The 27,361-nt window shown below is 40.2% G+C and overlaps 1 protein-coding gene across 1 annotated transcript; it reads right to left on the bottom strand.

The window, feature by feature from the left end:
* Nucleotides 1-1,448: 1,448 nt before the first annotated feature.
* Nucleotides 1,449-27,361, bottom strand: LOC104502652 (adenylate kinase 8-like; the record flags this gene model as incomplete). Its single annotated transcript, XM_010157070.1, has 9 exons — nucleotides 1,449-1,538; nucleotides 4,277-4,408; nucleotides 7,209-7,409; nucleotides 8,241-8,312; nucleotides 10,204-10,285; nucleotides 16,637-16,705; nucleotides 22,873-22,986; nucleotides 23,704-23,753; nucleotides 27,277-27,361. Coding segments are annotated over 9 exons (895 nt in total), but the record flags the coding sequence as incomplete, so codon positions are not given.

The following is a 27,361-nucleotide window of genomic DNA, read 5'->3' on the forward strand; positions in this document are numbered from 1 at the left end:
CTGACCAGCAGTATCTCTCAGTCAGAAAATCCTCTCCCAGATCTCTGTGCCTGCGTTGCAGGGGACCCAGCTTCTCTCCTCTGGGCTGCAGAGGTGCACGCTTTCCGATCCCACGGATCCCACACAAGCTCCTTGTCCCAGCAACATGGCGGGTGCCGAAGAAAATGAACCCACTGGAGTGGCCGAGTTACCGTATCAAGAATAAACGCAATCCATTCACCAGAGATGAAGCCTGGAATTAAAATGCATTACCCTGTGGCTTGATCAAGAGACTGACGGGGGGACAGAGCACCCAAAGCTGCAGACTGCCGAAGGCCTTTCTGAGACGCACGGAGAAGTACTGATCCTACCATGAGGATGATACTGAGAGCATGATACTCGTGGTATGGTATCAAGGGAAACACAGTTCATTTCACAGGCTCCTGTTTCAGCTCTGTGTAATTCAGTCTCAGAATTCAGCTATTGTACAAAGAAAAGGGGGACTTTGACGCTTTCCACCTCACCAAATGACTTTCCTTGCCAAAAATAAAAGACAATGAAGATTTCTCTTTGCTCAGGGGGAGGTTGCTCAAAATTCCATTAATACTGAAGCTTAACCAAGATTTCTCCACCTTGCCGTCTCCTTATATCTGTACCGTTGGTAACCATTTGGCCTGTTGCCAGAAACAGGACTGCAAGTTCCTCTTCCAGGCCATCGTAATTTGGCAAAACAAACGTTCTTCCACCCTGCTGAAACACACCCTATCCTTAAGAACAGCTCTTTCCTGACTTCATACCAACCACACACAGAGAGCTATCCTTGCTTAAGACAACGAACAAACATGTAAGTTTAAGCTGCTGCCCTGAGGAGCTTACAGTATTGATGATTTTTCTGAAATCACTGCAGAGCCTTCCAAAAGCAAAGCATGCTTAGATATTCCTTGTGGCAGTCCCCTCCTACAACCAAAAATGCTGATAGAAAGGAAGTGCAAAGAAACTTTATTTTTAAGTTTAAAATATTTGCATGCAAACAGAGGAATCTACAGTAGCACTCTGAAAGTCAAAACCCACCTGTAAAAGCAGAGTCCTTGCTATAGCCCACTTGAAATAAACATGAAACACAATATTGTGCTTTAAATAACAGTTCAAACGTTTTAAAATGATAGATCTATATCGGAATTCTTGGTTTGATTTAGAAATAAAAACATGGAATTCAAACTTTGAAATGTGCACAAGAAATCTGAATTTCACTGGAACAGTGAACAATTTGCCCTGAAGATATCAAAGAGCTTAGGAATCAAACTTCTCCTAAGCAGTGCTTCCAATCACATGTAATGAATGGAATTAATCAACTTCCAAATTACTCTGATGTAACCCAGATTAGAATCTGACCAAGAAAAATTCACTCGCAATTTATTATTCGCCTCAAATTTGTAACAACAGCGTAATGAGACGACAACGTGCCCTACCTGGGTATCCACTGTCAATGTAAGGCTTAACGAGTTCCCCAAGTTTTGTCTTGCCTGCAACAGTTTCCTTTAGCAGTTGCCCACAGCAAACTAACAGGAAGGAAGAACAAAAAAGACACAAGGTTAAATTTTAAAAAGGAAGCAACAAAGAAAAGAAAAAAACCCCAGAAGCTGCATACTGGAATAAGGTCACTGAATAAAATAAAAGTTATAGGGTTTTTGGGTTTGTTGTTGGATATTTTATTTTTTTGGCCAAGCAGAGCAAAAAGCAAAGAGACTGAGCAGGGGAGAATACTGAATAAAAAAGAATACATTTGGCAAAGAACATATTAAAAACAGAGATAGAGAGAAAGATATTAATCAAATATGTTTCTGAAATAATAACTCAAGGGATTGCTAGCGGGTTTCACTTTTTATAAACTTATAATTACTGAATAAAGTTACACCTGCTGAACAGACCCTGCTAAACAGCATCTGAGCCGCACTGTTGGAGGTGCAGGATAATACGCAACCCACGGAAGCGACTCCCTGGATCATTTAATGATCATGTAAGAATTATATTTAAAAAACTGCGCTAATCCAGTATCATCATTGACTTCAAATACACAGAACACGGGAGATGCAGATTTAAAGTTTTAGTCAGGACAGCTGTACATGAACTGCTGCTACTTTGGGCTTGGGGAGCACTTTCTGACCAAGGTCAGTGAGTCTTACTACCCCACGCGAGTTTGATCCCAGTTCCGACCCTTATTGTGCGGAGAGGGAACTAAGGCACGGAGGGGTTACACAGCAGCGCAGCAAGTTCTAGTTTCAAGTATTTGGTAAATAGCAGGTAACAGTCACTCTGTACATTATGGCATGACCTTTCAATTAACAATAAGTCGTCGGTTCCACTTTTTCTGAAGTCAGTACCACCACCATCTACAGCTACACGGACTGTCATGGAAAAGCCAGCGAGCCCTTTCATCTGCTTCATCGCTGTGACTCACCATTTGGCAAACGAGAACACTCTACACAAACATTTCTTAGACAAGGCTGATGAAGTTTAGTGTTTAAGTGACAAGGGATCAACACAAATTAACAGTCACTAGTTGTCCTGGAGAAGCAAATTCGTATTCACGATAAACAGTGCAAAAACATAATAGAAAGCGAGTACATAGACCCCAACTTAGGACAGCTATTATGCGTACACCTAAATTCAATCCAATTCATGAGACTATTTAAAGAGAGGATTAAATCTGTAAGCCTGTCCTTACAGGTTTTATTTTTCATTAAGCCAATTATACAATTATTAAAAACGCAGCTTTGAATAAATCTACAAATACTTTATTTTTAATATGAAATGATAAAATACAGCCATATTAAGGCATTGGAACAGGCTGCGCAGGGAAGTGGTAGAGTCACCATCCCTGGAGGTGTTCAAGGAGCACGCAGACGTGGCGCTTGAGGCCAGGGTCTAGTGGGTAGGGTAGTGTTGGGGTGACGGTTGGACTGGATGATCTTGTAGGTCTTTTCCAAGGTCAGTGATTCTGTGATTAAATAACTGATGGCACAAACATTCTACCAATTTTATTTGTACTTACCGGTACTGTAATGTAGATTTAAAAATAATTTAAATTTGCTTTTTTCAAGTTCACTGAATATAATTTTAGTCATATTCATAGGGTTTTTTTTAACATTAAAATAATAATAAACATTTAAAATACACAAATACTAAACCTAGAACCCCAAACTGATAAGTAGACAGCTGCATAGCTGTTTCTGTGCCTTTAATGGAACTGCACAAACCTACGATGTAACCATTAGCTGGAGGGATTATATGGAAAGCATATGCCTTTTTCTGAAGGTTCAAGTTTCAGCTTGAAACAATTTACCGGTTTTCTGAGCAGATCTACTAAACCTGCAATTGAAAACAATATTGCTCAAATCTTGACGTTATTATTCACATGTAAAGCCAAATCCAGATTCAAGGAAATCTTCCGACCTCACCAGGAGTTTGGGGAAGACGCTAGCAAACCGGCGCATCGCCATGGACATCTCAGTGAGTTCCACTAATTAAAGAATCTCCCCAAGATAAAAAAATAACTACCTACTTCATTCTGATTTTTTCATTTGTTATACATTAAAAGAATACTAATGAAACAAACTTGCATTTTACTTAAAGGATATGACTAATCAGCAAATTCTACAGGTATCAGACATGTATTTAAAATAATTTATGTCTACTCAGCTATAAGACGACGTTTTAGAACTGGACACATATTGCATGGATCCGACCACCAAGCTGTGGATTCGTACTATGGCACTTTTCACCTTCAGCATGCTAACCATCAACAAGCCTCACAGAATTTTCTGTGCCTCCTTTACAAAAGAAAGAGAATGCACTTTTAAATAATTACTTCCTTTCCTAACACATTACTTGAGAGGCACAGAACCTGAGTCTTCATTATAGTTCAGAGCAAGTACTATTTTAAAAGTGCCCCGATTTCGGTCAGACGGATGGAAGTGCAAAGACATTAGTCATGATCCACTGATCCACAGCAGAATTCAGAGCACTACAGGTATCTAACACATGGAAAAATACTGATGTAAAGGGTATAAAAAATGATGACTACGAAAAAAATATGTTAGAGCTGGTTTGTCACAGAATATATGTTCTATTGCTTTATATTTCTTCATTGAAATACTTTCCACTTCCCTCAAAAACTTGACATCCATAGCAATGGACAAACAGTGAAATTTTATGAGCAAGAAAGACAGCGAAAGATAAATGATCAAAAAGAGAGAAAAGGGGAATTGAGCAAAGTGCATATTTACTGAGAACTTACTGTTGACAACACTGTATTTCTGAGCTATTAGTGCTGCCTGCAGGCTCTTCCCACTGCCTGGAGGTCCACAAAGGAGAATCCGTGGCGTAAAGGGGGCGGCTGATCGCTGCCGTGTTTGGACATAGGTGAGAACTAGAACATGAGAGAAAGGCAGAAATACAGTTTACATCCTATTTATTTAAAAAAAAAACAAAACAAAAACAGAACACCAAACCCAAACCACATTGATTAACTTCTCTCCTTTTTTAAAAAATAAGGTTGTCATGTTGATCATAATTTATTCTCTCACTGAAACATCTGGATACTCCAACCAAAATCAGGGCTCTGATAAAACTGCCATGTCAGCAACTTACACCGAGAAGCACTTAAGAAATCTTACTATCATTACAGTCCTACATTTTCTTTCATCAGTAGATGTCAAACCATTTTAAAGAGCAGATTCAATTAATAATTGCTCTTTTACAATGTTGTTTTTAGCAGGAGTAATTTTTGCTTCATAGGTACAATTTTACCATGCAAATTATAGAGAAATCTAATTTCATTTAATACTTTCTGCAGTTTCTGAATAAATATTTCAGCGTAAAAACTCAGGATGTTAAATTAATATGACATTTATCCAGCTCTGTGTGATTAACAGACTCCTAATTACAATATTAGAGTCTTGTAGTATAGGATGTCACGACACAATACAGCACCCACAACACATGATTTTATTCTTTTGTCCATTATTTTTTGCATAACGTGTAACAGATATTTGAGTTTTTCTGTTCAATTCCACTCTGTTTGCTGGGTATCATTCTTCTACATTTTGCATCACGTCGGAAATACTACATTCAGGTCAATCTACAGATGATCAGAGCTTTGGGAAGACAACAGGACGTGTAAAGCATCCACAATGCTGTATTACAGAGATCTGAAATCCGTTACAATCTCAAAAGAGAACCTGATCACCAGGAAGCTAAGAGACTTGGCTTGGCAGTGAGGACAACGGATTGTATTTGGACATAACCAGACACGCGTACTCCCCGTGTCCCTTCTGTGCCTAACACTGGTGAAGAGAGCAGCTCAAGCTTCAGCACGAGCTACGCAGGCTTGCCAGGGCTCATGGATTCAAACACCAAAACCAAAGTTCATGCCACCGTATCCTCCCTGCCATGGCCCCCCATGATTAAAGCAGCAGGAGCACACCTACATAGGCTTTGATTTCGTCTGTAATTGAAATGGATACAATTAGGTGTTAGCCCAGACATCTTCAAATAAAAGACTCCCTAGACTAAAGAGTCCTTGCAAGAAAAAGGTATTTTAGTCTAACAAATGGACAGGCTTAGACATTAATGTTTGTATGAACCGTAAGCCCATATTAAAAAGGAGCACAAAAGGATGGATGGAGAACATCATACGGATGAGTATTTAAACCACCCTTGTTAACACACTGCTGTATACGAACTAACGGTTTTGCTGAGGGCCCTCTGTTAGAGACTGTTATCATCACAAGATCTATCGTAATAAAGAAGCATCTCCAGTGAGCTCCAGCCCTGCTGTTTCTAGAGAGTGGACCTGAAGTATGGAGAAACTAACTCAAACTGCAGCCACATGGGATCACATACACCTCCCTCTCCAACGCCACAAGCTGTACGGGGATACTACCCTGTACAACTGAATTTGATGTCACATATGCCAGCACACATTAGCATCAGCTGCAGTAAAGTTTAAGAGATTACAACGTTTTATAATTGTATGAAACATTCCATAATAATCCTGATATTGCTGAGAGATCTCTTTCTGTTAGAGCTCTATCCGTATCAATAAAAATACTGAACAAAACCCCTGGAAAACCCTAACAGAAAATAGTATTTGCAGCATAACTTCCTAAACCCCCAGTATCAGCTACCCAAGGAGTGCTCTAGTTATCTGAATATTTTCCATAACCCAGTGTATTGAAAAGCACAAACATTACAGGCAAAGCACCCTGCTTACAAATGATGCTTAATTTGCAGTAAATAACCAAGTTAATTAGGAGTAATGATCCCCTAGACAGTCTCCACATCTAATTATTCTTTAAAAAAAAAAAAAACTGGCTGCTTGATGCACTGCAGAAAAAAAGATCTAGAGAGGATTTCTTCATTCCAGTTTTCAATTTATCTCACTACATTATTAATTAATAATAATTAATATTCAGACACTCACATTTTTATTTACAATTCAAGGCATGAATTCTTTATGAATGATGATATGAACTTTTAAATTTAATTAAGTAATTTAGAGGTAATTAATGTGTAAATTCAGAATATAAACTTCCTACTTGTTTATCTTAAAAGTGCAGCACTTGTTATTAAAAAAAGACCTTTTGAGATGCAAAATTACTGGGATATAACAGATCATCTACAGACTGACAGCTACAAAGTACATTATCAATTGGTCTTTCTGGCAGTTTCCTTATTCTCTTCTTGAAGAACCAACATTAAAAGTCAGATTGCAAATACAGTCGAGCAAAGGCAAACAGGAATTGCTGAACAGAAAAGCTACCAGCACAAACAGCTTTTAAATAATGAAATGTTACTGGCTTTGAACGACTCCTGCTTCTTGTTACCAGACTTGTGGAAGGTACTAGCCCTCTGGGAGATTAACAATCGAGCCACGACGCAGCCTTCTAGAAGAGACTCTTGCAGAAACAACCGTGACATTTGCTCTGCTGAGTCAGCTGTCCCTGGGCAGGACTGTGGAACTAAGACTTCCCAGTTGTCTGCATTTACTCTAGTCCTGTACAATAATTACCAGGAACAGCCCGAACACTGTACTAGAGAACACAGCTCAGCTGGGAGCCATCTGTCATGACCAGTGCTAACCCTAGCAACTGTCTCTAACAGCCAGGAATTACCTTTCAGACCAGAGTTTATCAACTGTCACATTTGCCATAAAGGTACGTATTTACCCTGTGAGAGGACATCTATGGAAGGCTGGTCTGCATTGATCGACTTCAAAACTTTCTGGTAGATCTGGAAAACCTCAGGGAAGTTTCTGTGGTATTCCAGCAGTTTCTGTGAGATTTCCTGTTCAGACAGATCTTCTGGTTTCACCAAACGTTGCTGTACCAGTGGATCACTTGGCCAGTCAAAGGTCGTATGGTACACATCTGGAAGTTAGACACTCATTAGGAACCAAGAGCAGGATTTAATAGCTCTTGCTCAGCTCCAGAATGTTTCCTAAATCAAATCAACATCTTTGCTCAAGCTTTATATTGTGGCAGAAGCAATTACCTGTGCACCTCCCTCATTACTGGTACTGACAGCTGACTATCACTGCAGATGCACAGATACAAGCAGCCAAGGTACCTGCCCACCCGGGGAGCCAGGACAGCGTGATGAGTAAGAACCAGGAACTGGGGACAGCTCTCCAAATTCTTAGACCTTTGACCAAGGTCTAAATTAAGCAAGACCTCTGATAGACAAGTCTCCTTTACAGCAAATAAAAGCCATTTCTTTAGTTAAGAACATCCCTCCTAATTCCACTAAAACATCTAATGTGTTTTTTTTAACTGAGCAACGTCAGGATTTTATTTGGTGGTGGATGACTGACAGTGAGACTCCACAGACAATACACAGCTAAGTCTATTTGACAGTAGTTTAATGGAAGATACCTAAAAGCATAACTGCACCTCAGAAAAAAACCCCAGGATCTAGAAAAATGTACGCTCACCTGGACAGGTCAAACCTTCAAATATTCTGTACTCCCAGAGCCCACTGTTTGCAGGCTCAATCCTGAGCTTTACATTTTCCCACATTTTATTGACACAGAAAATAATGCAATGTCAACAAATACTTTTTGCAAACAGTTTAAATTATAAATTCCTAACAGTTCTTAAAGGGATACCATGTACATTTTAATCCCAATGGTATTGCAATGCTTCTGAGACCAAGCAACACTCTGGTTTCTAGAGGAGATCAGGGACAAACACATACTGCACCTTCTGTGACAGGATCGAGCCTTTTTCCACTGTTCCTCTCAATCAGCACATTGTCTGGAGCATAAAGAACAACTGGGCACAAAAATAAAGGAAAACAACGAAGAAAAAAGAAGAGAAAAGCATAGTTCTTGTTAGTTACTTTATTTCCTGTAAGTTTTGGTACATCCTGGTATTAAAGATGGATGAATATATTTCAAGCACGTTTGCCTCATCCTCCTCTCCCAGTATTCTATCTGCAAATACTTCACTTCTCATCAGAATTTTGCCCCACCTCCTAAACAGTACAGTGGGATAACATATACACTAATCCAGACCAGTACCCATGAGTACTGGCTGTCCCCATGTGCTGGTTTTACTTGGGACAGACTTAATTTTCCTGACAGTAGCTAGAGTGAGGTATGTTTTGGATCTGTGCTGAGAAGAATGTTGATGACACATTGATGTTTTTAGGTGTTGCCAAGCAATGTTTGCATTAAGCCAAGGATGTTTTCAGTGTCTCACATTGTCCCTGTGTTCCCAGGCTCTTCTCTGCAAGAAGCTGGTTGGGGACGCAGCCCAGAGAGCTGACCCAAACTGACCAAAGGGATATTCCATCACATAAAACGTCATGCTCAGTATATAAGTTGGGGTAGTTGGCTTAGGGGGGTGGGGTTAAACCACAACACCCCATCATACCTCCCTCACATTGTGTCTGGAGCCAGGGACGGAAGTACCCACAGATCACTTGTGTCTGATGCTCTTCTATACCACAATCACTTTTCACCCAGGTACTTTAGTAGTGAGACCAGTGAAACATTTTTCAGTAACCTCACTGAGAAGTATTCAAACTTGATTAATAAGCATCTAAAGCTGGAGAATCTGTCAGTTCCCTGGGTTGCTTTTGGCTAATTATCCTCACAGTTAAACACTGTAATTTAATTACTATTTTCAGTGCATTTGATTACAGGTTTCAAACAAGTTCTTACAACTTTCTTCTCTGTATCAAATAGCTCTTTCAGGTGCTTTTCTCCCTAGGAAGGTACTCAGACACCGTAAATCTCATCTCCTCGTAATCTTCTTTTTGATTAACTAGACAGACTGAGCTTTAAGATTCTCATTCAGGTCTTGGTTGCACAGATATAATTGTGAGCAAAACTCAACTTCAGATGTTATTAGCTGTATTAAAAACACATGCAAGTACTAGACATTAAACATTTTTGCCTAGCTCTACTGCAGCGATTCCAAATTCTTCATTAACAGTCGAATCTCATCCAAATCAAATCCAAAGTGACAATTCATCAGGTTTGCTAACATTCTGTTCGTCCTCCGCTGGCAAGCTCTACGTTTATCATTTCACACTGTATTCCACACAGTCAGAATAATTTCTTTACATTCTAAGTAGGTCCTCTAACTATATTAATTTGGGAGAACTGGCTGCTTCTAGATGGCAAGGGCAGCTGTCAAGGTCTTGTCTATCAGCACTCTGCCAGTAAACAAGTGTTCCTCTCAAATCAAGTCAGAATCCACCCATACTCTGAAAGGTCAAGCTTCGAATCATGATGTTTCCACTTCACTTGGTGGAGTAAAGTTCGTTAAGTTTGCGTTCTCTAATTCACCAGAAGGATGGATTTAGTACATGAGGAATTGCTCTGGTCTGAGGATAAAGGCTGATGTCTAGAGATGGAAGTCGGAGAAAACAGACCCAACCCCAGAAGAGAAGCAAAGCTACACACAGCTTTGCTGTGCTCAGAGACACTTGCTGGAGCGGTCCGGAATTTACAGAACTCTAATGTGGAAGAAAAGGGTTCACATGGGAGAGAGGCTTTAAAGTCTCACGGGTTTGAGTGAATCTGAACCATACTGAAATATTCTGCTGTATGGTGACACCGGTATCATCAGTATTGAATTTACAGAGGATTTTTTGGGAAAACACTTCTAGCCTTTCCTACTGGATGCAACCACACATGAACGGCGTGCTGCTTACCAACATGCCTAGGAATGATGCCAGATGATTGCAGTATCCATGCCTGTTCCTGATTTTCAGGGAAGCCTTCCAAAATCCACCCCTATTAAACAAAAACATGAAACCGTTATTGATCCCGGAAGAGAAACCACAAAAATTAGCACTAAATATCAGTGCTATTTGCACAAAAATTACCTCACCCTGACCCCACAACAGCACAGTATTTGCTACGGATGCTTGTGAGAAAAGAAAGGAAACACGGAGCACCGACATTTTTGTGAAATGGCACACAGTAATACCACAGCCACAGAGCAATGGGAACTTACACACCGTAGCAATGACTCTTTTTTTTCATGTTTCAATCTTAAAATTAAAAAAAAAGGCAAGTTTTATCTTGAATAAAAAACACCCAAAACAATTTCTACAGTTTTGAAATATTCAAAAGGATACCAGCCCACACTGTGTATAAAAAAAGAGGCCAAACAAATCTAAAGACAGATTTAATGCCAAGAACACAGAGTAAAATATGCACGCTTTCATTATTTTCTTAAATTATACAGGAAAACTCACAGTAATGGAACCAGCATTCCCAAAGCTAATGAAGCAACAGAGCAAAAGAAAGAAAAAAGAAAAAAGACCCTTTTGCTCCCTTAAGTCCTTGTTATAGCCAGCTAAGCGTTGGCTTGAGCATCTTTAAAAAAACATTTACGGGTCTGTGAAATGCTGTAGGAGAGCTGCAGCCTCACCCAGCCTGTGTGTGATGCAGCATTTGAGATCTAATCCACTTCCCAGTCGCCAGCCTGAATCTTCTGAACTTTCTCTAATTTATCTGTGAGTTGCTTAACCACAAATGTCCTTGTCACTGTATCCTACACCTCAAAATAACTTTTGTGATGCTACAATAAATGTGGAAACCATCTCTGTATAAAATAAAAGAGGATATTTCAATATTGAATTAGCTAGCAGCCATTATCATCTCCCACATAAATCTGAAGCCCTGTCAGTACGAGGTCCAAAGGTTTTCGAAGTATTTCAGGAACACACGTCTCCATGACTTGTGTATGAGGAAATGGAGACATTCCAATTATATAAGAAAATAGACTATTTAAAATTCCTTAATTAGCCTGGTTTCAGGAACATGTCATCCTGCTGATATCTGTAGAAAATAAGAGACTCCAGCCATTTTTGCCACTCCCAGTGTTTGCTCTCTGGAATGAGAATGAACCGCCGTCTCAGGTCAGGCAGGTGATGAGAAATCAATTTCTCCCTTGAGACTTGCAGGAGGCGAGGCTGCCCAGTACTTTCAGCAGTTTGCCAGGAACTTGAGCGCTGGTTCCGACTCCATTGTGCCTCTGCAACATATATAGGCCTGAATCCTCTTCTAGGGAGAAGTGGCATCAGAGGTCTGAAGCCAAGAAATCAATGACAATTTACACAGGCTACAAATCTGGGTTGTTTGCTCCACTCCAAGGGCAACGCTTTTGGAAACTAAACCAAAACAAACAAAAAATCCCACCCTGCAGAACCACTGCTTCTGATGTCACTGCAGCCTATTGCTCAAAATCACACACTGAGCAACAAGCAGTAAACACAATACTGCATTTCAGCCGTGTGTAGCAAACTTCAAGAGGTTTATATAGAAATTTCAAAGGTCCTTAAGAGAGGCAATAAGCAATTTTATAGACAGAAGTTTTTGCAGCATAAGAAAACACAGCTCAATGAACAGCTTCCTGCAACAAATATGTTTTAAGACACTAAACAAATGCCAAATAAACACAGACTACAAAAATAGTTAGCATTTTGGATCTTGTTTCCAAAGGTCTCCGAGTTCCAGGCTATCAGTCAGTCCCTAATTAGAATACATTATCCATCTACTTGACACTTCAGTGAAATGTCTATTCCACCACAGAGCTGCAGCTTTGTTCAGAACAGGTTTATTGATATTCTGCTGCATTCCCTCTCCATACCCCCAGTGGCTTGGTTCTGTTTTATCACACATCAAAAAGGCCGTATGCTCAGGGCACCCCATGCACAGCTCAGAGCTGGAGGTCTGAACAGCTGCAAGTAGTATGGTATCACAGGAGGGACAAGCTCCAAGCAGATGTCACAGATAAAAAAAAAAAGGAAAGAAAGGGAAAAAAAGAAGAGTAAAAAGGGAGTGTGGCTTGGGAACGAAGCTAGAGGAAGTGAGACACAGCAGAGCAAGACCTGACTTAAAATATGCCTATCATGCTTTATGCAAACACTGGTCTTTTTTGCCCTCCTGACTATCATTAAAGTGTAATTAGTAACTTCACATGGTAAATTTGTTTCTTTAAGAAGCCACCTATTTTTTGTTCTTGATGGCAGTAACCCTACATCCATGCTATGATTGCACCTTATCACATCAAGGGTGGAACAAAGGCTAAAAGTGAGTAATTCCACGGTGCCTTTACGCCGTGGTCACTGTTCCCTCTCAGCTGGAAACCTCAATCCGTTCCCACATGAAAACTGCTGTAAATACAGCATTCTGCTGTTGCCTTAATGCCAGGTGAAGTGCTCCTTGGAGACCCATGCTATGCTGAAAATCAGCAAGAGGGAAGTACTTTCAAAGCCATCACTTTCCTCTCTGGATTTAAGGAATCAGGAGAAAAGGAAATGCTCAAGGTCATTCCCAAATGTAGATCTCATTCCTTTGCTGCCACTACTCTCAGCTATAATACCAAGCCTGTGTACTTTCACACTTTCCAGCCCAATAACAATGACTTGGGTATTCAGTTTCTCTCTTGTTAGGTGACCTGCATAGCCTCAATTTTTTTTAAATTTTAATTACAAAATCCAAAATTGACACTGCCTTAGAATAATGAAAAGGGGCAGCACGAAGAAATAACGCTTTGGCAGTATGAATCTAAATTTTCTGAGATTTTCAGGAAGCAGCAGAAGTACCGTCAACCCAACCCCTGCACTCCATCAGTATCAGCAGTATGGATGATGGAAGAAGCTCCAGCTTCACCAGATTTCCCATTAGAAAGAAACCTTTTATTCCCCGCATTATTTTTGTAGGTTGAGTAAGCTGCAAAGCTATTAAAAAATAAAGCCACATTCTTCTTAGCAAAAAAAAAAGATGATTAATAGGCATATCCCCTCTCCAGATAAATCTATGTAACATCACTATCCTTGCAGTTCCACAGAGACAACAGGATGATCTTCATCTGCCCAGGTAAACCCAGAAAGAACCAATAGCCATTGCTCTCTGCCTTCCCTTTCAAGGATAGCCACCACCCTTCTGGAATGCCTAATACCAATCAAAAGCAATTCTGTGTGAATCACTGGCCTGAGCTTAGTTTCTAAATGGTCCTAAGGCACCGGTAAGGTTGCTCAGCTCGCTCTCTCACTAATTCATCACACAGCCATCTCTTCACTAGCCTCCTCCAGCTCCTCCACAACTCCGGCAGTCAGAGGTGCCGCGGCCAACACGTACTAACCCTGTAAGATGAAAAATCTTCACATCAGCTTCACAAGTCCCAGGTTCTAACGTGATGCCTGCAATAAGTTTCCTGCGTACGCTGGAAGACCTACCCCTCTGATCCCTCGCAGCCCTAACTACATTTGTATTAGAAGAACACGTAACACACAGTCTCAGCTGAGCTGCTGATCAATAAAAATGTTCTCCTTGGAGAATGTCTGTGACATCTATAAACCTGTGAGTGTCAAAACAATGGCACAAGAAATTCTGTATTCCTACTGTCAGTGGGATGAGAGCTGTACAATTAATGCCAAGCCAATGACACCACAAGGCAAAATAAACCAAACAGCTGGTGGTACCGTGGTCCAACATACTGCTCCTCACCTATTAACATTGTCAGTTAAAAAATGGTGAGTCATGTTTTGAAACAAATGGCATAGATCTATTCAGTGATATCAAAAATCCACAGTATGAATTCTATTTCCAATCACACAAGGAAAATACCGCAATTAAAATGGATAGATCCCCTGTCAAATGGAAAAGATGTATGCAACGTGAGGGAGTTTTAGTGACCACAAATTACTATCTATTAATTATACTAATTAATTGCACCAGCAACTACTACCTTTAAGAGATCACGTGAGAGAATAATTAACCAAAACTATTGGCAATACCAGGGGTATCCTGGTATCTTTCCCTGTCCTACCTGCTAGCAGGTAGGGGCATCAGAAGAATCCACACTTGGCAGCTGAGAGTTGCCAGTACATTCTAAAATTCCGACATCTCGGCAACTCCCCACATAAGAAAACACTGGTGTAGTTTAAAAGCATGTGGCTCAACTCCACCCCAAAGTTGCAGGAATTCAACCCCAGGAATGTCAGTGGGATTTATATCTGGTGCAAACCTAGAATGATTTAGATACGAGCCAGGTTTCTGTTTCATGAATTTCTCTTCATTGAAACAAATGCTCACATTTATTGGGTGGAGGAAGAGTCCTGTACTGTCACCGGTAAATATGTATGGGAGCCTGTAATGCATCCCAAAGTTTTGGTACAGTAAATCCCTTGTTAAACCTGGATTTAGCAAAAAATGCAACAAAATGTTCAAAAAATCACCCACGCAAATGTATTTTTACTCCTTCAGAGCTTTCTGTGCCAAAGGAAATTGAAGGACTTCTGTAGCAAGATATTTCCCAAGGCAAATAAGGGCACTGTCATGCAAATAGGGGCACAGTCATGCAAATAAGGGCACAGTCATGCAAATAAGGGCACTGTCATGCACTCTTCTATGACCAGGCAAAAGAACAAAATTAGCTGGGCAAGGAAAGGTTTGTTTTAGCTTAATGACTTTCCTCAGTAACATTAAACACTGGCAGGCAGTAGCCTAAATTAAATTCTCATGCAACCAGAAAATGGGATGGGTGGAAGTTTAGCTATTGCTAGATCCAAGCTACTGCTTGGAGAGACCAGCCCACTCCCTGTTTCTCCACAGACAGATGCAACAGAAATATGACACAGACAGATGCCCTCTAGCAAAGCTCTCAGGCCGGAACAACTGAAGAGATTACATGGCCAGCTATCCATCACCATTCCATCAAGCTATCCTTCCCACCGTTCATACGCTGCAACGCCCCAGCTGACCTAGCTTACCCACGGCAGGGCCCTTGCCAGGACAGCCGACTTTGCACTGAAGCATGTGCAGACTGCCCCGACAGACACCGCTGCGCTACAGAATTCCCATCTGACAACTCCGAGGCAATGGCCCAGTCCCCAGGATGGTTTTGTGCGACGTGGATGGAAGCGTCCAGCCTGCAGATCATTGCAGGCCACACCAAAAACAATGGAGACAGACAAAAAAGTACCAGACATCAGGTTTTCAGAATTTCCAGTTTCTTTCATTGCCTAAGAAGCTTTAGGAAGCAATTTTTGATGAAATGCTAATTACCAGTCCTGTTTTATTCAACCAGCAAAGTAGATGATGATGATGCTGAGAAGCAACAGATTTAATAAAACTGAGAGCCTTGCAGTATCTCGGTGAGGTCAGGAAGTGCTAGTTATCCCCTGACCCAAAGGCACGGGTGTGACAGAGTGGTCTGAAAACACACACTATTTATCTGAAAAGAAGCTGTTTAGTCCTTCATGAATGTAACACCTACTTTGGACTGGACTTTTTCCTCTCAAGAAGTGCATCAGATAATGTGCAGTCCAAATTTTGGCACTGTTTTAAAACCTTTGGCAAGGTTTTATCCATTAAATTAGTAAGTCTCTTACAAATAATCCCTTATAATGGATTGATTATGGACTCAAACCATAGCAACATCTGATCTTTTCAAAGAAACACATAAAAGTGTTTTGCTTTCTTTGAGTCCAGACATTAATTTCAACCAGTATTAATCTGCTAAAGTTCTCTTTTGGTTCTGTGTTAAAAGTCTCTACTCACATTAAGGCCAAGCACATGGGAAAATACCAACCATTCATCTGTGGATACAGCTAAACCTATTCAGTTGCCTATTTGTGTAAACTAACAGTGAACAAATTAATTATTACCTAGAAGAGAATATATTCAAATGCAGTTTTTCCTAACACAGGAAGAAAAAAGACACACAATAAGAAATAAAGAAAATTGAGAGTAGCAATGTTAGACCCTTTTCCCCCCTTCCTGAACACAAGTTAAAACCTTAACACAACATATTGATTTTTATATATTTTCTGTTTATCTGTTTTGTCCACTCTAACTCTGCCAGTTGCCCCAGGCAATCAACAAAGCTATGCTTGTTCAGCCTTTGATCATTTCTGTGCTAGAAGATTAGCATATGCATACTCTCATCCTCCCCTTTATCCTGTTAATAAAGCTCCAAACTCCCTCTGCTGATGTTCAAGAAAGCAATCCGCTCTGGAGCCCCCAATGATTTGCCCCCATTCTCTCCCCTGCTCAGGACTCAGAATGCTAACTACTATGCACGAGTTGTGTAAGTGCTTATCCACCGGCCCTCTGAGGAGCAATTCTTACTTGTTTGATGCAGTCCATGTTTGACAGACGTTCCTGGATCAGATTGGCCCAAAGCGCATTGGGAATTTTCTAAAGAAAGAACAAAAAAAGGCTGAATATTCACAATTGAGTTCAAAAGGAATTTTACCATGCAGGCATATTTCGGTTAAAGGTGAACTGAGATGTCTTCTTAAAAATAGATAAATAACCCCACGCCAAGTCCCAAGTCATTAACATAATATATCAAAGAGTTAATAAGGGCACAAAAATCAGTGTTAAAGGTAGGTTGAACACAAAGGCTACATCCATGCTTTCTGCACGCTAACGCGGAAGCGGTGCCAAGTTTTGCACACTAACACACACGAAACCTGCCATGGATCCCCAAGAACATCACACCCACAAATGGTCCCTTTTACCAAAGTGCCTGACCCACTGCTGCTTCCCGTGTTGGTGGACTCAGCCGTAGTGATCTCAACAGCTATTCTGCGAGACGAGCAGCGCTTCAACCACAGTGCGATTTTCAGAAGATTCGTTTCGTAAGTTCAAGCAATTCTCCCTCTTCCATCATCCAGAAAGTTTACTTAAGGCACATTTTAATGTTGAAGTTAATTTCGATGTTAAAGTCAGTTTATTTTTAAACTCAGGACCGTGAAATGGGATTGAAACTGTATGTGCCAAGATTTTCAGAAGTGTTTCTTTCTGTGACTATTACTTCATCCCTATCTAGAGATGCTTTGTGAGACAGTACATGCTGGCTAACAGAAGAACAAAGTTCCTATACAAATTTAGCAAGTTTTCACCCCCCCTAATATTTCTTCATTATATCACATTTCCCGACAAGAAACTAACAATACTCTTCTTTCCTTCTTGTAAGGATTTTTTTCACTGTCTTGTTAATTCAGGCCTTTATTCTAGGCTGAAATTGGTTAACAACCTCTGTTAGGCAGTTAAACTTGATAAAGTCTCAACCTTTGGCCATGTCAATCAGAGCAGCTCTTAATTATCTCATTAAGTGCCTTGTCTCAGTCTCTTTCATTTTGTCATTATTGGTAAAATAAATTATCAGAAAATCTGCAGTCAGATGCTCTACTTCCCAAGTCAAAAAACTATCTTTCACGATGTGAGCTGGACTCTCTGTTCCACACAGTTCCATATCGTGTGGGATCCTGTCTCTTTTCCTAACCAGTCTGAAGGGCATAATAATCAAAAAAAGAATATTTCTGCAGGGTTACGCTAGACTAAAAAATGTAGATAGATATAATGAAAATGTGACTAGCTATGTGAAAAGATTTCATAACAACTTTCTTCAACAGATCATGGTTTGCTTGCTTTGTTTATCTCTACTGTCTCCAGTTCTCGCTGCCTTTCCTAATATCAGCCATTCGTAAGGCAAATGGTGTGGCTTAACCCAGCGGGTAGCTAAACACCACACAGCCGTTCACTCACTCCTCAGTGGGATGGGGGAGACAATCAGGGAGGGAAGTAAAATCTGTGGGTTGACATAAAGATACTTTAATAGGGCAGAAAAGGAAGGGAAAATAACTAATCAGAATAATAATGATAAAAGAATATACAAAACAGGTGATGCACAATGCAATCAGTTGAACACCAGTCACTGAGTGATGCCCAGCCAGTTCCCAAGCAACAGCCCCAGCCAGCGTTCCCTCCAGTTTACACACCGAGCATGACACCAAGTGGTCTGGAATATGCCTTTGGGCAGCTGGGGTCAGCTGTCTTGGCGGTGTCCCCTCACAGCCTCTTGTGCCCCCAGGCCCTCTTGCTGGCGGGGCAGTATGAGAAGCTGAAAAGTTCCTGACTTAGTGCAAACATTGCTTAGCAGCAAATAAACCATCAGTGTGTGAGCAATATTATTCTCATCCTAAATCCAAAACACAGCACTATATCAGCTACTAGGAAGAAAATTAACTCTATCCCAGCTGAAACCAGGACAGCAACATTCAAGGAGGTAAAAAAGGGAAAGAAATTGCTGTGTTTCTTGAAAGTCAGCAGGTCCCACAGGGTGGTGTGTCAAAGCCTCCTGCAGCCGCTCGCTGCTGGAGCCTGGGTCTGTGGCTTTGAGTCTGTCACCTTCCAAAGGTGCATCACGCTGCTATCAGAAACAGCTCGTGTCTTGCTGACTCCTTTGATGTGTCATGTCAAGACAGGCTAGCGGCTGCCGGGGGTCCACTCTGCTAAGCCTTCCAAACCAATTTAAACCAAAATTATCCTAACTTCTTTCAGTGCAGTGGGATTCTTAGCTCTCTCTTCTGAGCAGGGTTTTATTGCACAAAACCAATCAAGGACACATGCTTAATTCCAGCCTCATTTCCTGGTCACTTTTCCTCCTACTGAGCAGTGGCCTACAAAGTAGTTTTCAATCGGTTTTTTAGGCTTGTAGAATGCCTAATTATTCAAGTAGAAATCATTAAATCTGATACATATCAGATAGCACATTTACAATTTCTCTCTCATAAACACATAAATATATCATAAGCCTGGTAGATGTGACTTCACCTCCCAGAAATGGGCAATAACGGACAATGACAAACACGTATTTGAAATTTAGATTGGACATCAGGAGGAAATTCTTCCCGCAGAGGGTGGGGAAGTACTGGGACAGGTTGCCCAGAGAAGCTGTGGCTGCCCCATCCCTGGAAGTGTCCAAGGCCAGGCTGGATGAGGCTTGGAGCAACCTGGTCTGGTGGAAGGTGTCCCTGCCCATGGCAGGGGGGTTGGAACTAGATGGTCTTTAAGGTCCCTTCCAACCCAAACCATCCTGTGATTCTATGATTACTGCAGAACAGCATTTTATTTAAGACCTTCTGAGCCTGTCCCACCATTCAGTGTAGTTAATGGAAAGACCTGCTGCTACGGTATTTTGTGTATGTTCAGGCCACTTTTCTGTACACACTGCTTAAATCACTATTTCCATACTGCTGAAAAACTGGACTGATTCATGTTTAATTTTAAATATTCCATATTATTTCAGGGACATCATATGTCAACTGACATCCCTGATCTACTCAGAATTATATTTCAAATGATCTTTTCATGAAACTGCTAAGCCCTTTTTTTCTTTTTTCTTTTTTTGAGGGGGAAGCATTTTCACTAAGCATTTTATTGGAAGTTTTGGATATATTTGTTCTGAAAAGAGCTACAGCTAAACACTCCTGAGTTTTCCAAGTCTGCACCTTGGAGAGAAAAGCAGTCAAGTTTGAGGAAATTGGGGTCAGTATTTTGAAAATCATGAATGTTTAGATTTAGCTTGTTCAGACTAAATACACATGAAAGGCTGGTCTTTTTTATGAATACACAAAACTGGAAGAGTTCCTATTTGTTCCTTCGTATTGGTTTGTCCTGGAATAGATTAGAATGCTGAACATGCATAGATAAGGATGCTCTGGCTTTTCCTCTCTATTATATTTCTTCTTAAAATCACAGGTGTATGATGCAACCGTAGAGCAGTTTTAAGTCGTTACGTAGCATGCAAACACCTTAACTGCAATTCAGCACGGCATTAAGAGCACACCCATCCCATAAACCCATAATTACCACACTTGTTTCAACTCCTTATTTTATCCAGTTAACAGGGAAAGTGGAACATGCAATAGCTCATCATTAGACCACTATAGGAAAAACCTGAAGGTGCTTCGTATTAACATTGTAACAACTAGAGATGAGGGAGTAATTTGCAATGATTTATCCAAAAATGTAGCCTCTTTTTCTGTTCATGGAATATTTATTGACAGCTCGTGGTTCCTCAAATGTATTGAATATTCAAAAATATTTGACTTCTTTTTAGAATATTTTTACATGCAGAATGATCATCTTTTGCTTTGAACAGTCAGTATTTAAAATTCACTACCTGAGCTGTGCTCATTAGTAAGTGGCCAGGTGTGTTAGTGAATGACTGCATGTCCAACTTTAAAAATTGAGCTTCAGAAAATAATCACTATTTTAAATACCTCTTCTATGAATTTGTGTGCCAGAAAAACTCAAGTGCTTGAATGCTCACTGGAAGCAAACACAAAAGAGATGAAAACTGGGCTAAAGATAACTAAGTAAAATAGGTGGACAAATGTTTGTGGGCCTTTTAGCAGCGTTTGCCCAGATCTAGGAGCATTGGCCTACTGACCTAAAAATGAACGACCTTTGGCACTGGGGTTAACTTAGCCACGGTAACCTTATACGTTCCTCTAACAACATTAAATTGTGTTATATGATCTTCAAGCCAGACTTTCAAAAACACAGTTCCTGATTTTCCTCTTTCCATTTATTAAATTGCTTTGGCCAGGACTACAACTTTTTAATGCTCTGGTTGTATCAAAGATACTATAAACAACTATTGTTCCCCTCCTGCACAGACACTCAACCCTATTAGTGCTAATGGGGGTTGTGTAAGCCAGGGGAGTCAAGTTTACCACTTGCTTCAGCAGAACCAGGGGTCAGTTACAGCAAAAGCAGATTTAGCCAGCAGACATGAATCAGTAAGGGAAAACAGAGCTCTTCAGATGACAATTTAGCTACATTTTCAGTCACTGTAAACCTTGCATTGATTTAGAGGAAGCAAGGAGTACTCTCCTACCTTTAGGAGTTACATTTGAAGAGTCAAACTCACATAAAAGAACAAAAGAAATGATTTAGTGAAAACATTCTTCTAGGATCTAACATCTCAAAGGCAAACTGCACAGTACTAAACCACCACCAGATTCTGCTCTTTGGGTACTCCTGACTACCTGATTAGCCTTGACATTTTTGACTTTCATCTTTCACGCCATCCATCTTTTTAAAATCAAATAAGCCCAAAAGGACACCCTTGAAAGTGCATCTGTATATTCTGAAATATGTTAATAATTACAGTAATTAAACCAAAGGGAATTTTTGTTTTAAATTCTGCCCCTCTAAGTTGAAATTTATGAATCTATCAAAACAATCTTCGATAATTAGAACGAAGATTTCAAAGTACACATTCGATAAGATCATTTTATATCATCCCAGCCAAAAGCAGACCTTTTTGCCAGCAAGTTCAGTGAACTCTTTCCTCTCAGATCTTTAAGTATATTACTCGAGGCATCTCCAAACTTCATTCACTAATTTATTGTAACAAACATTACCCTATTTTCAGCCTAACTTTCTAAGGGAAAAAATAATAGTCTATGTATCACACCATCTACCACCTTAGTGCATTATGAATCTGTTGGCCAATTTCAACCAAATTTAGCAGTGGAGCAGAATTCTCACAGATACGAAATTGCTACAGTTTTTATGAAAATAGGTGATGAGGGAAAAAAGAGAAACTCAAAACTAGTGGACTTGCTAGAGAGTCACAGAAAACCAGACTTCTTCCATTCTATTACTCATGGAACACCTTGACGTCTGGAGAAAGGATTCGGCTAAAAGGGCAGAAATCAGAAACAGAGATGCTTCTGTGTATTCAGGATATTCTTCCGATGTATTTTTTCAATCTACTTGTCACTAGCTCTTAATAGCCAGACAATTCCATTGCTATCAATTAATCCTATGACTCATGGCATCTGGAAAAAGTGTTCTTCAGACCAACTCCCTTGAGCTTTAGTTAGGAGGCCCGCAACGCAGCACGAACAGATTAAAAAACCTGTCTGGAGCAACCCGGGTACTCGGAGTAGAGCACATCAACCCAAGAACTGCGAGATCTCCTGGGTCTGCTGCTATTGCCTCAGCTCGAGAACTTCTAGGGTTTCCAGTGACTTGTGTCATGCTACAGAGAAATCAAGCATGCACAACTAAGTAGCTCTGTCAGATCAAAATAAGTTCTTTGTGTACATATTTTCCAGAGCATTTTGTACCCAAGGAGACCTCAGAGATTAATGCTTATTTTATTGAGATTATCAAACATGCTGAAATAGAAAACGCTTTGTTAATAACATAATCAACCATTCTTTAAACCGTATTGTGCCTACCTGGACTTCTCTCAATTCTGTTGCTCATGTCGAAGGTTAAGACCTCCATAACTTTACGTTAAAGCCTAACACTTCCTCTCCTGCCCCTGTTCTATGCCTTCACACATTTTACCATTTTCATACCTTCTTCCCTAGCAGAGGTTACCCTTCTCCTCTGTAGCCTTGCACCTACATATACACAAACCAGCAAACAAACCACTGCAGGTGTAAGAATATTTACTCTGACCTGCTCAGTTTGTAGCAGTGGAAATCATGGGAATGCCACGTAATTCCTCTGCTGTGACACGAGAACTGCTATTATTATACCCTCTTACACACCTGTTTTCGTTCTTTAAATGCCTTTGCTTCTTTTGTCAGCGTTAATATTTCCTTGAATAACAAAGTCTCCCAAGAGATACGTATGGCATCCAAATGTTTACAAAGCCACATTGCCTGAGGGGAGAAGAAGAAGAAAAACAAATACATGCGGAAATATTTGGAAAGAAAATGAAGCATTTTTTCTCAGAAGGCTGCAGACAGACAGAGTTTTCCTAGCTGTCCATGTAAGTAAACAGACTACAGGTGTAGCTCTAAGCAGTTTCTTATAAAGACGTTCAAGAGCCTACAGCTTTGAATAAGGTCTTTTTCATCTACTCTACTCTAACACAGATCTTCAGGTAGAAAGCGTTGTTCCTAGCACGCACACTGCACCATCATCTGTAAAGTTCTGTGGTCAGCTTTCTCCGTGGATCCAATCGACATCATCAGTTCAGCAGTACCAGTGGACACGACAGACATCCGGCCGTGCTGAGGAAGCAATCCTCAATATGGGAATACCACAGATGTGGAACTGCGGTACTCCTCCCAGGTTAATCAGTCCTGCTGGCTGAAACGCTGGGGAAGAAGGCAGGCAGAATCCTGTTGCACTACAGCGGCACCACTACCTGAGCGAGTTCTGCAGCGCTCTCTCAAACATTTCCATTTCACCGGGAGTGCGATAGAGAGGCAAACCCGCTAAGAATGCCGCCCCCCCAACCTGTCTCGTGCTCTTCGATCACTTGGACAGCTCTGAAAATTATTTTCTCAGAATGAAATTTTAAAAGCGCTGATGTCAGTAGGAAGTAAAGCGGTAACCGGACAGCATTATACCATGGAAGGGAGCATACTTACAACTGTTGTTTTCCCAGAAGCAGGTGGACCAAGTACACAAATTCTTGGAACTGTGAAACAAGAATACGTGAACGTCAAGACGCAGAACAGCAAAAATCCCAACCAGTTTCCCACTGTTGCAGTGCAGAACATAAATGCAATCACAGTTCAACACTTATTTCGGTCAGAAATCTGCCTGGATGGCGACTTCAGGATTTGGTTCCACAAGGGGGAAAAAAAGAGGAGACAATAGTCAGTGATAGCTGGGTCTTGCTTTAATCTCCATGGCCAGTGACATTAATGCTCTGACTAAAGGTGACACTTCAGCACATATATAGACAAAACCCGATCTGAACACATGGATAGTTTCGTGGGTGAACCAGCTGGGAGGAATTCTTCATCCAATGCATACAGACAACACAACAGGCATTACCATGGTAAGATTCCCTGGGAATGAATTAGAGCTTAGACAAACACGGGAAAATGGAGTAACTCTTAGGAAAGTATTTGGGACTTTTTCCATGAACACACCTTGGGCTGCAATCCCTTCAGCTGTCATTTTATAGTAACAACTTTGATGGTCTGTTCCCCTGCACCCCAGGAGAAAACCCAACCCAAACCAGACTATATACAGAAGGGATTGGCGAGTATTTACTAGGAGTAACATAGGTCAAAGCAGAGGAGGGATCTGCTCACCCAAAAACCTCTTCAGCTCTTGACAGCCAAGGGAGATAGTGTGCCTGATGGCAGCAGACAGGGAAGGATGTGAAATGTATTTTTATGAGGCCTTCTATGCACTTAACAGTTGTTGGGCAGGTGCAATTTTAAACATACATGAAACCCAAATTACAGATTCATCTTTACAAAGTTATCTGACTTGGAAGGTTTAAGAAAAACTCCCCCCTTATTGGTTCTTGCAAGTGCAACAGAACTAGTACACAATGTAGAAAAATACTTTAAAAGGATACATCAGCTGTTTTTATCACCTAATTTCTTTCAAATGTAATGTGATTAAATCCTAGGGTGGGTGCTTTTTTTTTTTTTTAATCTAACACCTTGAAACTCCAGCCCGGTACTTAGGAATTATTTATAAACAGCGTCATAAAAGAGTGCTCGGGTGCCAACACTAATCAACTTCTTCAAACCACTTCAAAGAAAATCAAAAAACCTTTCCATCCACAGATCCTTTTGAGGTTTAACTAGGAGCATGATTTAAAATTCACAAGAAAACCCTTAGGTATTGAAGCTTTAATACACAGCTTTCTTGGACAAACGTTTGATAAAAAACGAAACATACCATTATATACACCATATCATGCTTTAATATTGCCCAGGGCTACTGTAAATGCTCACTTTGTACTAAATCTGGTTTTCTCTCTGCTTAGTAGCTGGCAGCAGATGGGGCAGCCTAATTCACTGATTTACTCATTTGCACACTTGTAAGGCTCCTCTCAAGCATTCTCCCTAAACATATGACACAAGGGCACAACTAGGACACCACTGTATGTAATGTTTAACCCCCTCCAATCAGCAAACAGCCAGTATTTAATACTGTAGGTCTGAACCAGCAGCTAAACGAAGTCAGGAAAATCTAGAAAATACCTTTGTCTTCAGTAACAAACCGTACTTCATTCCAGGTCCAGTCTTGCAGGATTTACTCTTCCAAGTAAAGTAAGTTTTAACATTCAACGAGGATTTTTGTAATAACTAAACCTGGAATAACAGAAAAGAACTCTGGACTCGCCAAGTTCCATTTAAGCCCAAAAGATTTTTATGATTAATATTAATGCGACAAAATTTGCTTAACTTGTAAGAGAAATCCTTTGTGAAGCAGGAAAAACATATAGTGCCCAACGAACACTCTTGCAGAACTCTTCCATTTCTTCAGAGGTTTGACTGGAAAGGAAGAACTCACAAAAATGTCACTTGGGTCCTGAAAGCTTTTTTTATTAACACCAAGCGAGATACAATGTACAAAACCAGCATCTTTGTATGTAAAAGAATTAATCAGTCTTCATATGGTTCTTTAAGCCTTTTAGAATGAGCCCGTGAAAGAACAACAGTACAGAGCCGTGAGCACACACTTAGCCACACATTTGACCTACCAGATTTTCCAGACATTTGTAAGCTATAATCATCATTAGAGTTGTTTATATTTTTAAGAGTACTTTAGATCCTATTATTAATTAAAAAGCTTTTCTAACTTCACACCTGGGATAGATGCAATGCTTCCTTTTCCACACATCTCTGTTTGAAATTTTCTCTAGGGCTAAAACTGTCTAGCAAGGCAAGATCATGAAAATTCATCACTTTACTGATGGCTCTAATAGGGTTTTTTTTTTTCTTCTAAATAGTCAGCACCTTCCACCATGATCAAAAAGTAAAATCAACTCTGCCACAGATCTCCGTTACATTATTTTCCATATAATTTATTCTTAAAACAACATTTAGGCTTTAATTTTAATTGGAGTTCCTTCTCTTTCTTAATAGGTTTTTCCAGACCAAAAGCAGACAGCATTTTTCCTTTGACAAACAACTGCTGTAGTTCTATCTTTAGCCTCCAAGCAGCAAAGTCATGAAATTGCAACCTGCCTAATTCTGTTCAAATAAGACTGTGGAGCTTAAGGACAAATGTTAGCTCAACGCGAAGAAATTTTATCAGCATTCTATCAAACCCCATGAAATTCTTCCGCATATTTTCCACGGGTCTATAAAAGAGATTGATTGCTCATCCTGCCCGCACCCGAAAAGGCTGGACACAATTTGCAGGGTTTGATTTTTTTCTTTAATATTTAGCAGCGTTTCAATCAACATCCATCTGATCACCACCACTAAGAGCTCACAGCACCTCTAGTGATAATGATTTCATTGATGCTGCGGCAGAACTTTCATAATGGTTTACTATGGTTTTAAAGAAACATCAAAGCAACGTGACACCAGCTACCCCTGACAGCTCATGCAGAACAAAAATTATAGTTCAGTTGTGCATATCCAAATATAATCTGCCTAAGGGTGAACAGTTTGTAAATCAAATAATTTGATTGAGCGTACATGCTTTTATTGCGCAGAATACAGAGTTCCTATTCAATTCACCAGGTTTTGTTATACATACAAGTAGGCACGCTCACTGCTCCTTCATCTGAGATGCCACTGAGCAGTGGAACTCATTAAGAGCAGCTAGTAACTAACTAATCAAAAAAACAGAGAAACTGCCAGCCCAGGTAGAATAGGAAACCAAATTTACACCTGACAAAAGGAGTAATTAGCGAGCTTAAAGACAACAGGAAATATCAGATGGGGCACAGAACGCATTAATAATTGATACACTAGAACTCTTTGTTATTCCCTTAGAGGGTTTCATTGTTATAACTGTTAAAGTGCATTTTTGATTAGATTACCCACTAAAAAAAAAAAAAAAAAGAAATTAAAAGCATCTTACCTATAACTATTCCAAAATGCTCACCTTTTTCTTTTTTCCCCTCAAGACACAGTCTGGAAAGTTTTATCCATCATTTGCCAACTGAAGTGCAGCTTTCAAACAGCTGTTTGCAAATCAGGAGCTGTACTATTTATGGTGTCTTAATTTTCACTTACCATTGTCATTGTTTCGCTTTAAATGGTTTATCATATACTGAATGGGATCATCTGGCTTATGAATTAATAGTTCTTCAAGCATGTT

The sequence above is a fragment of the Eurypyga helias genome, unplaced genomic scaffold, assembly GCF_000690775.1.
Source record: "Eurypyga helias isolate BGI_N326 unplaced genomic scaffold, ASM69077v1 scaffold15638, whole genome shotgun sequence".
Taxonomy (NCBI): Eukaryota; Metazoa; Chordata; class Aves; order Eurypygiformes; family Eurypygidae; genus Eurypyga; species Eurypyga helias.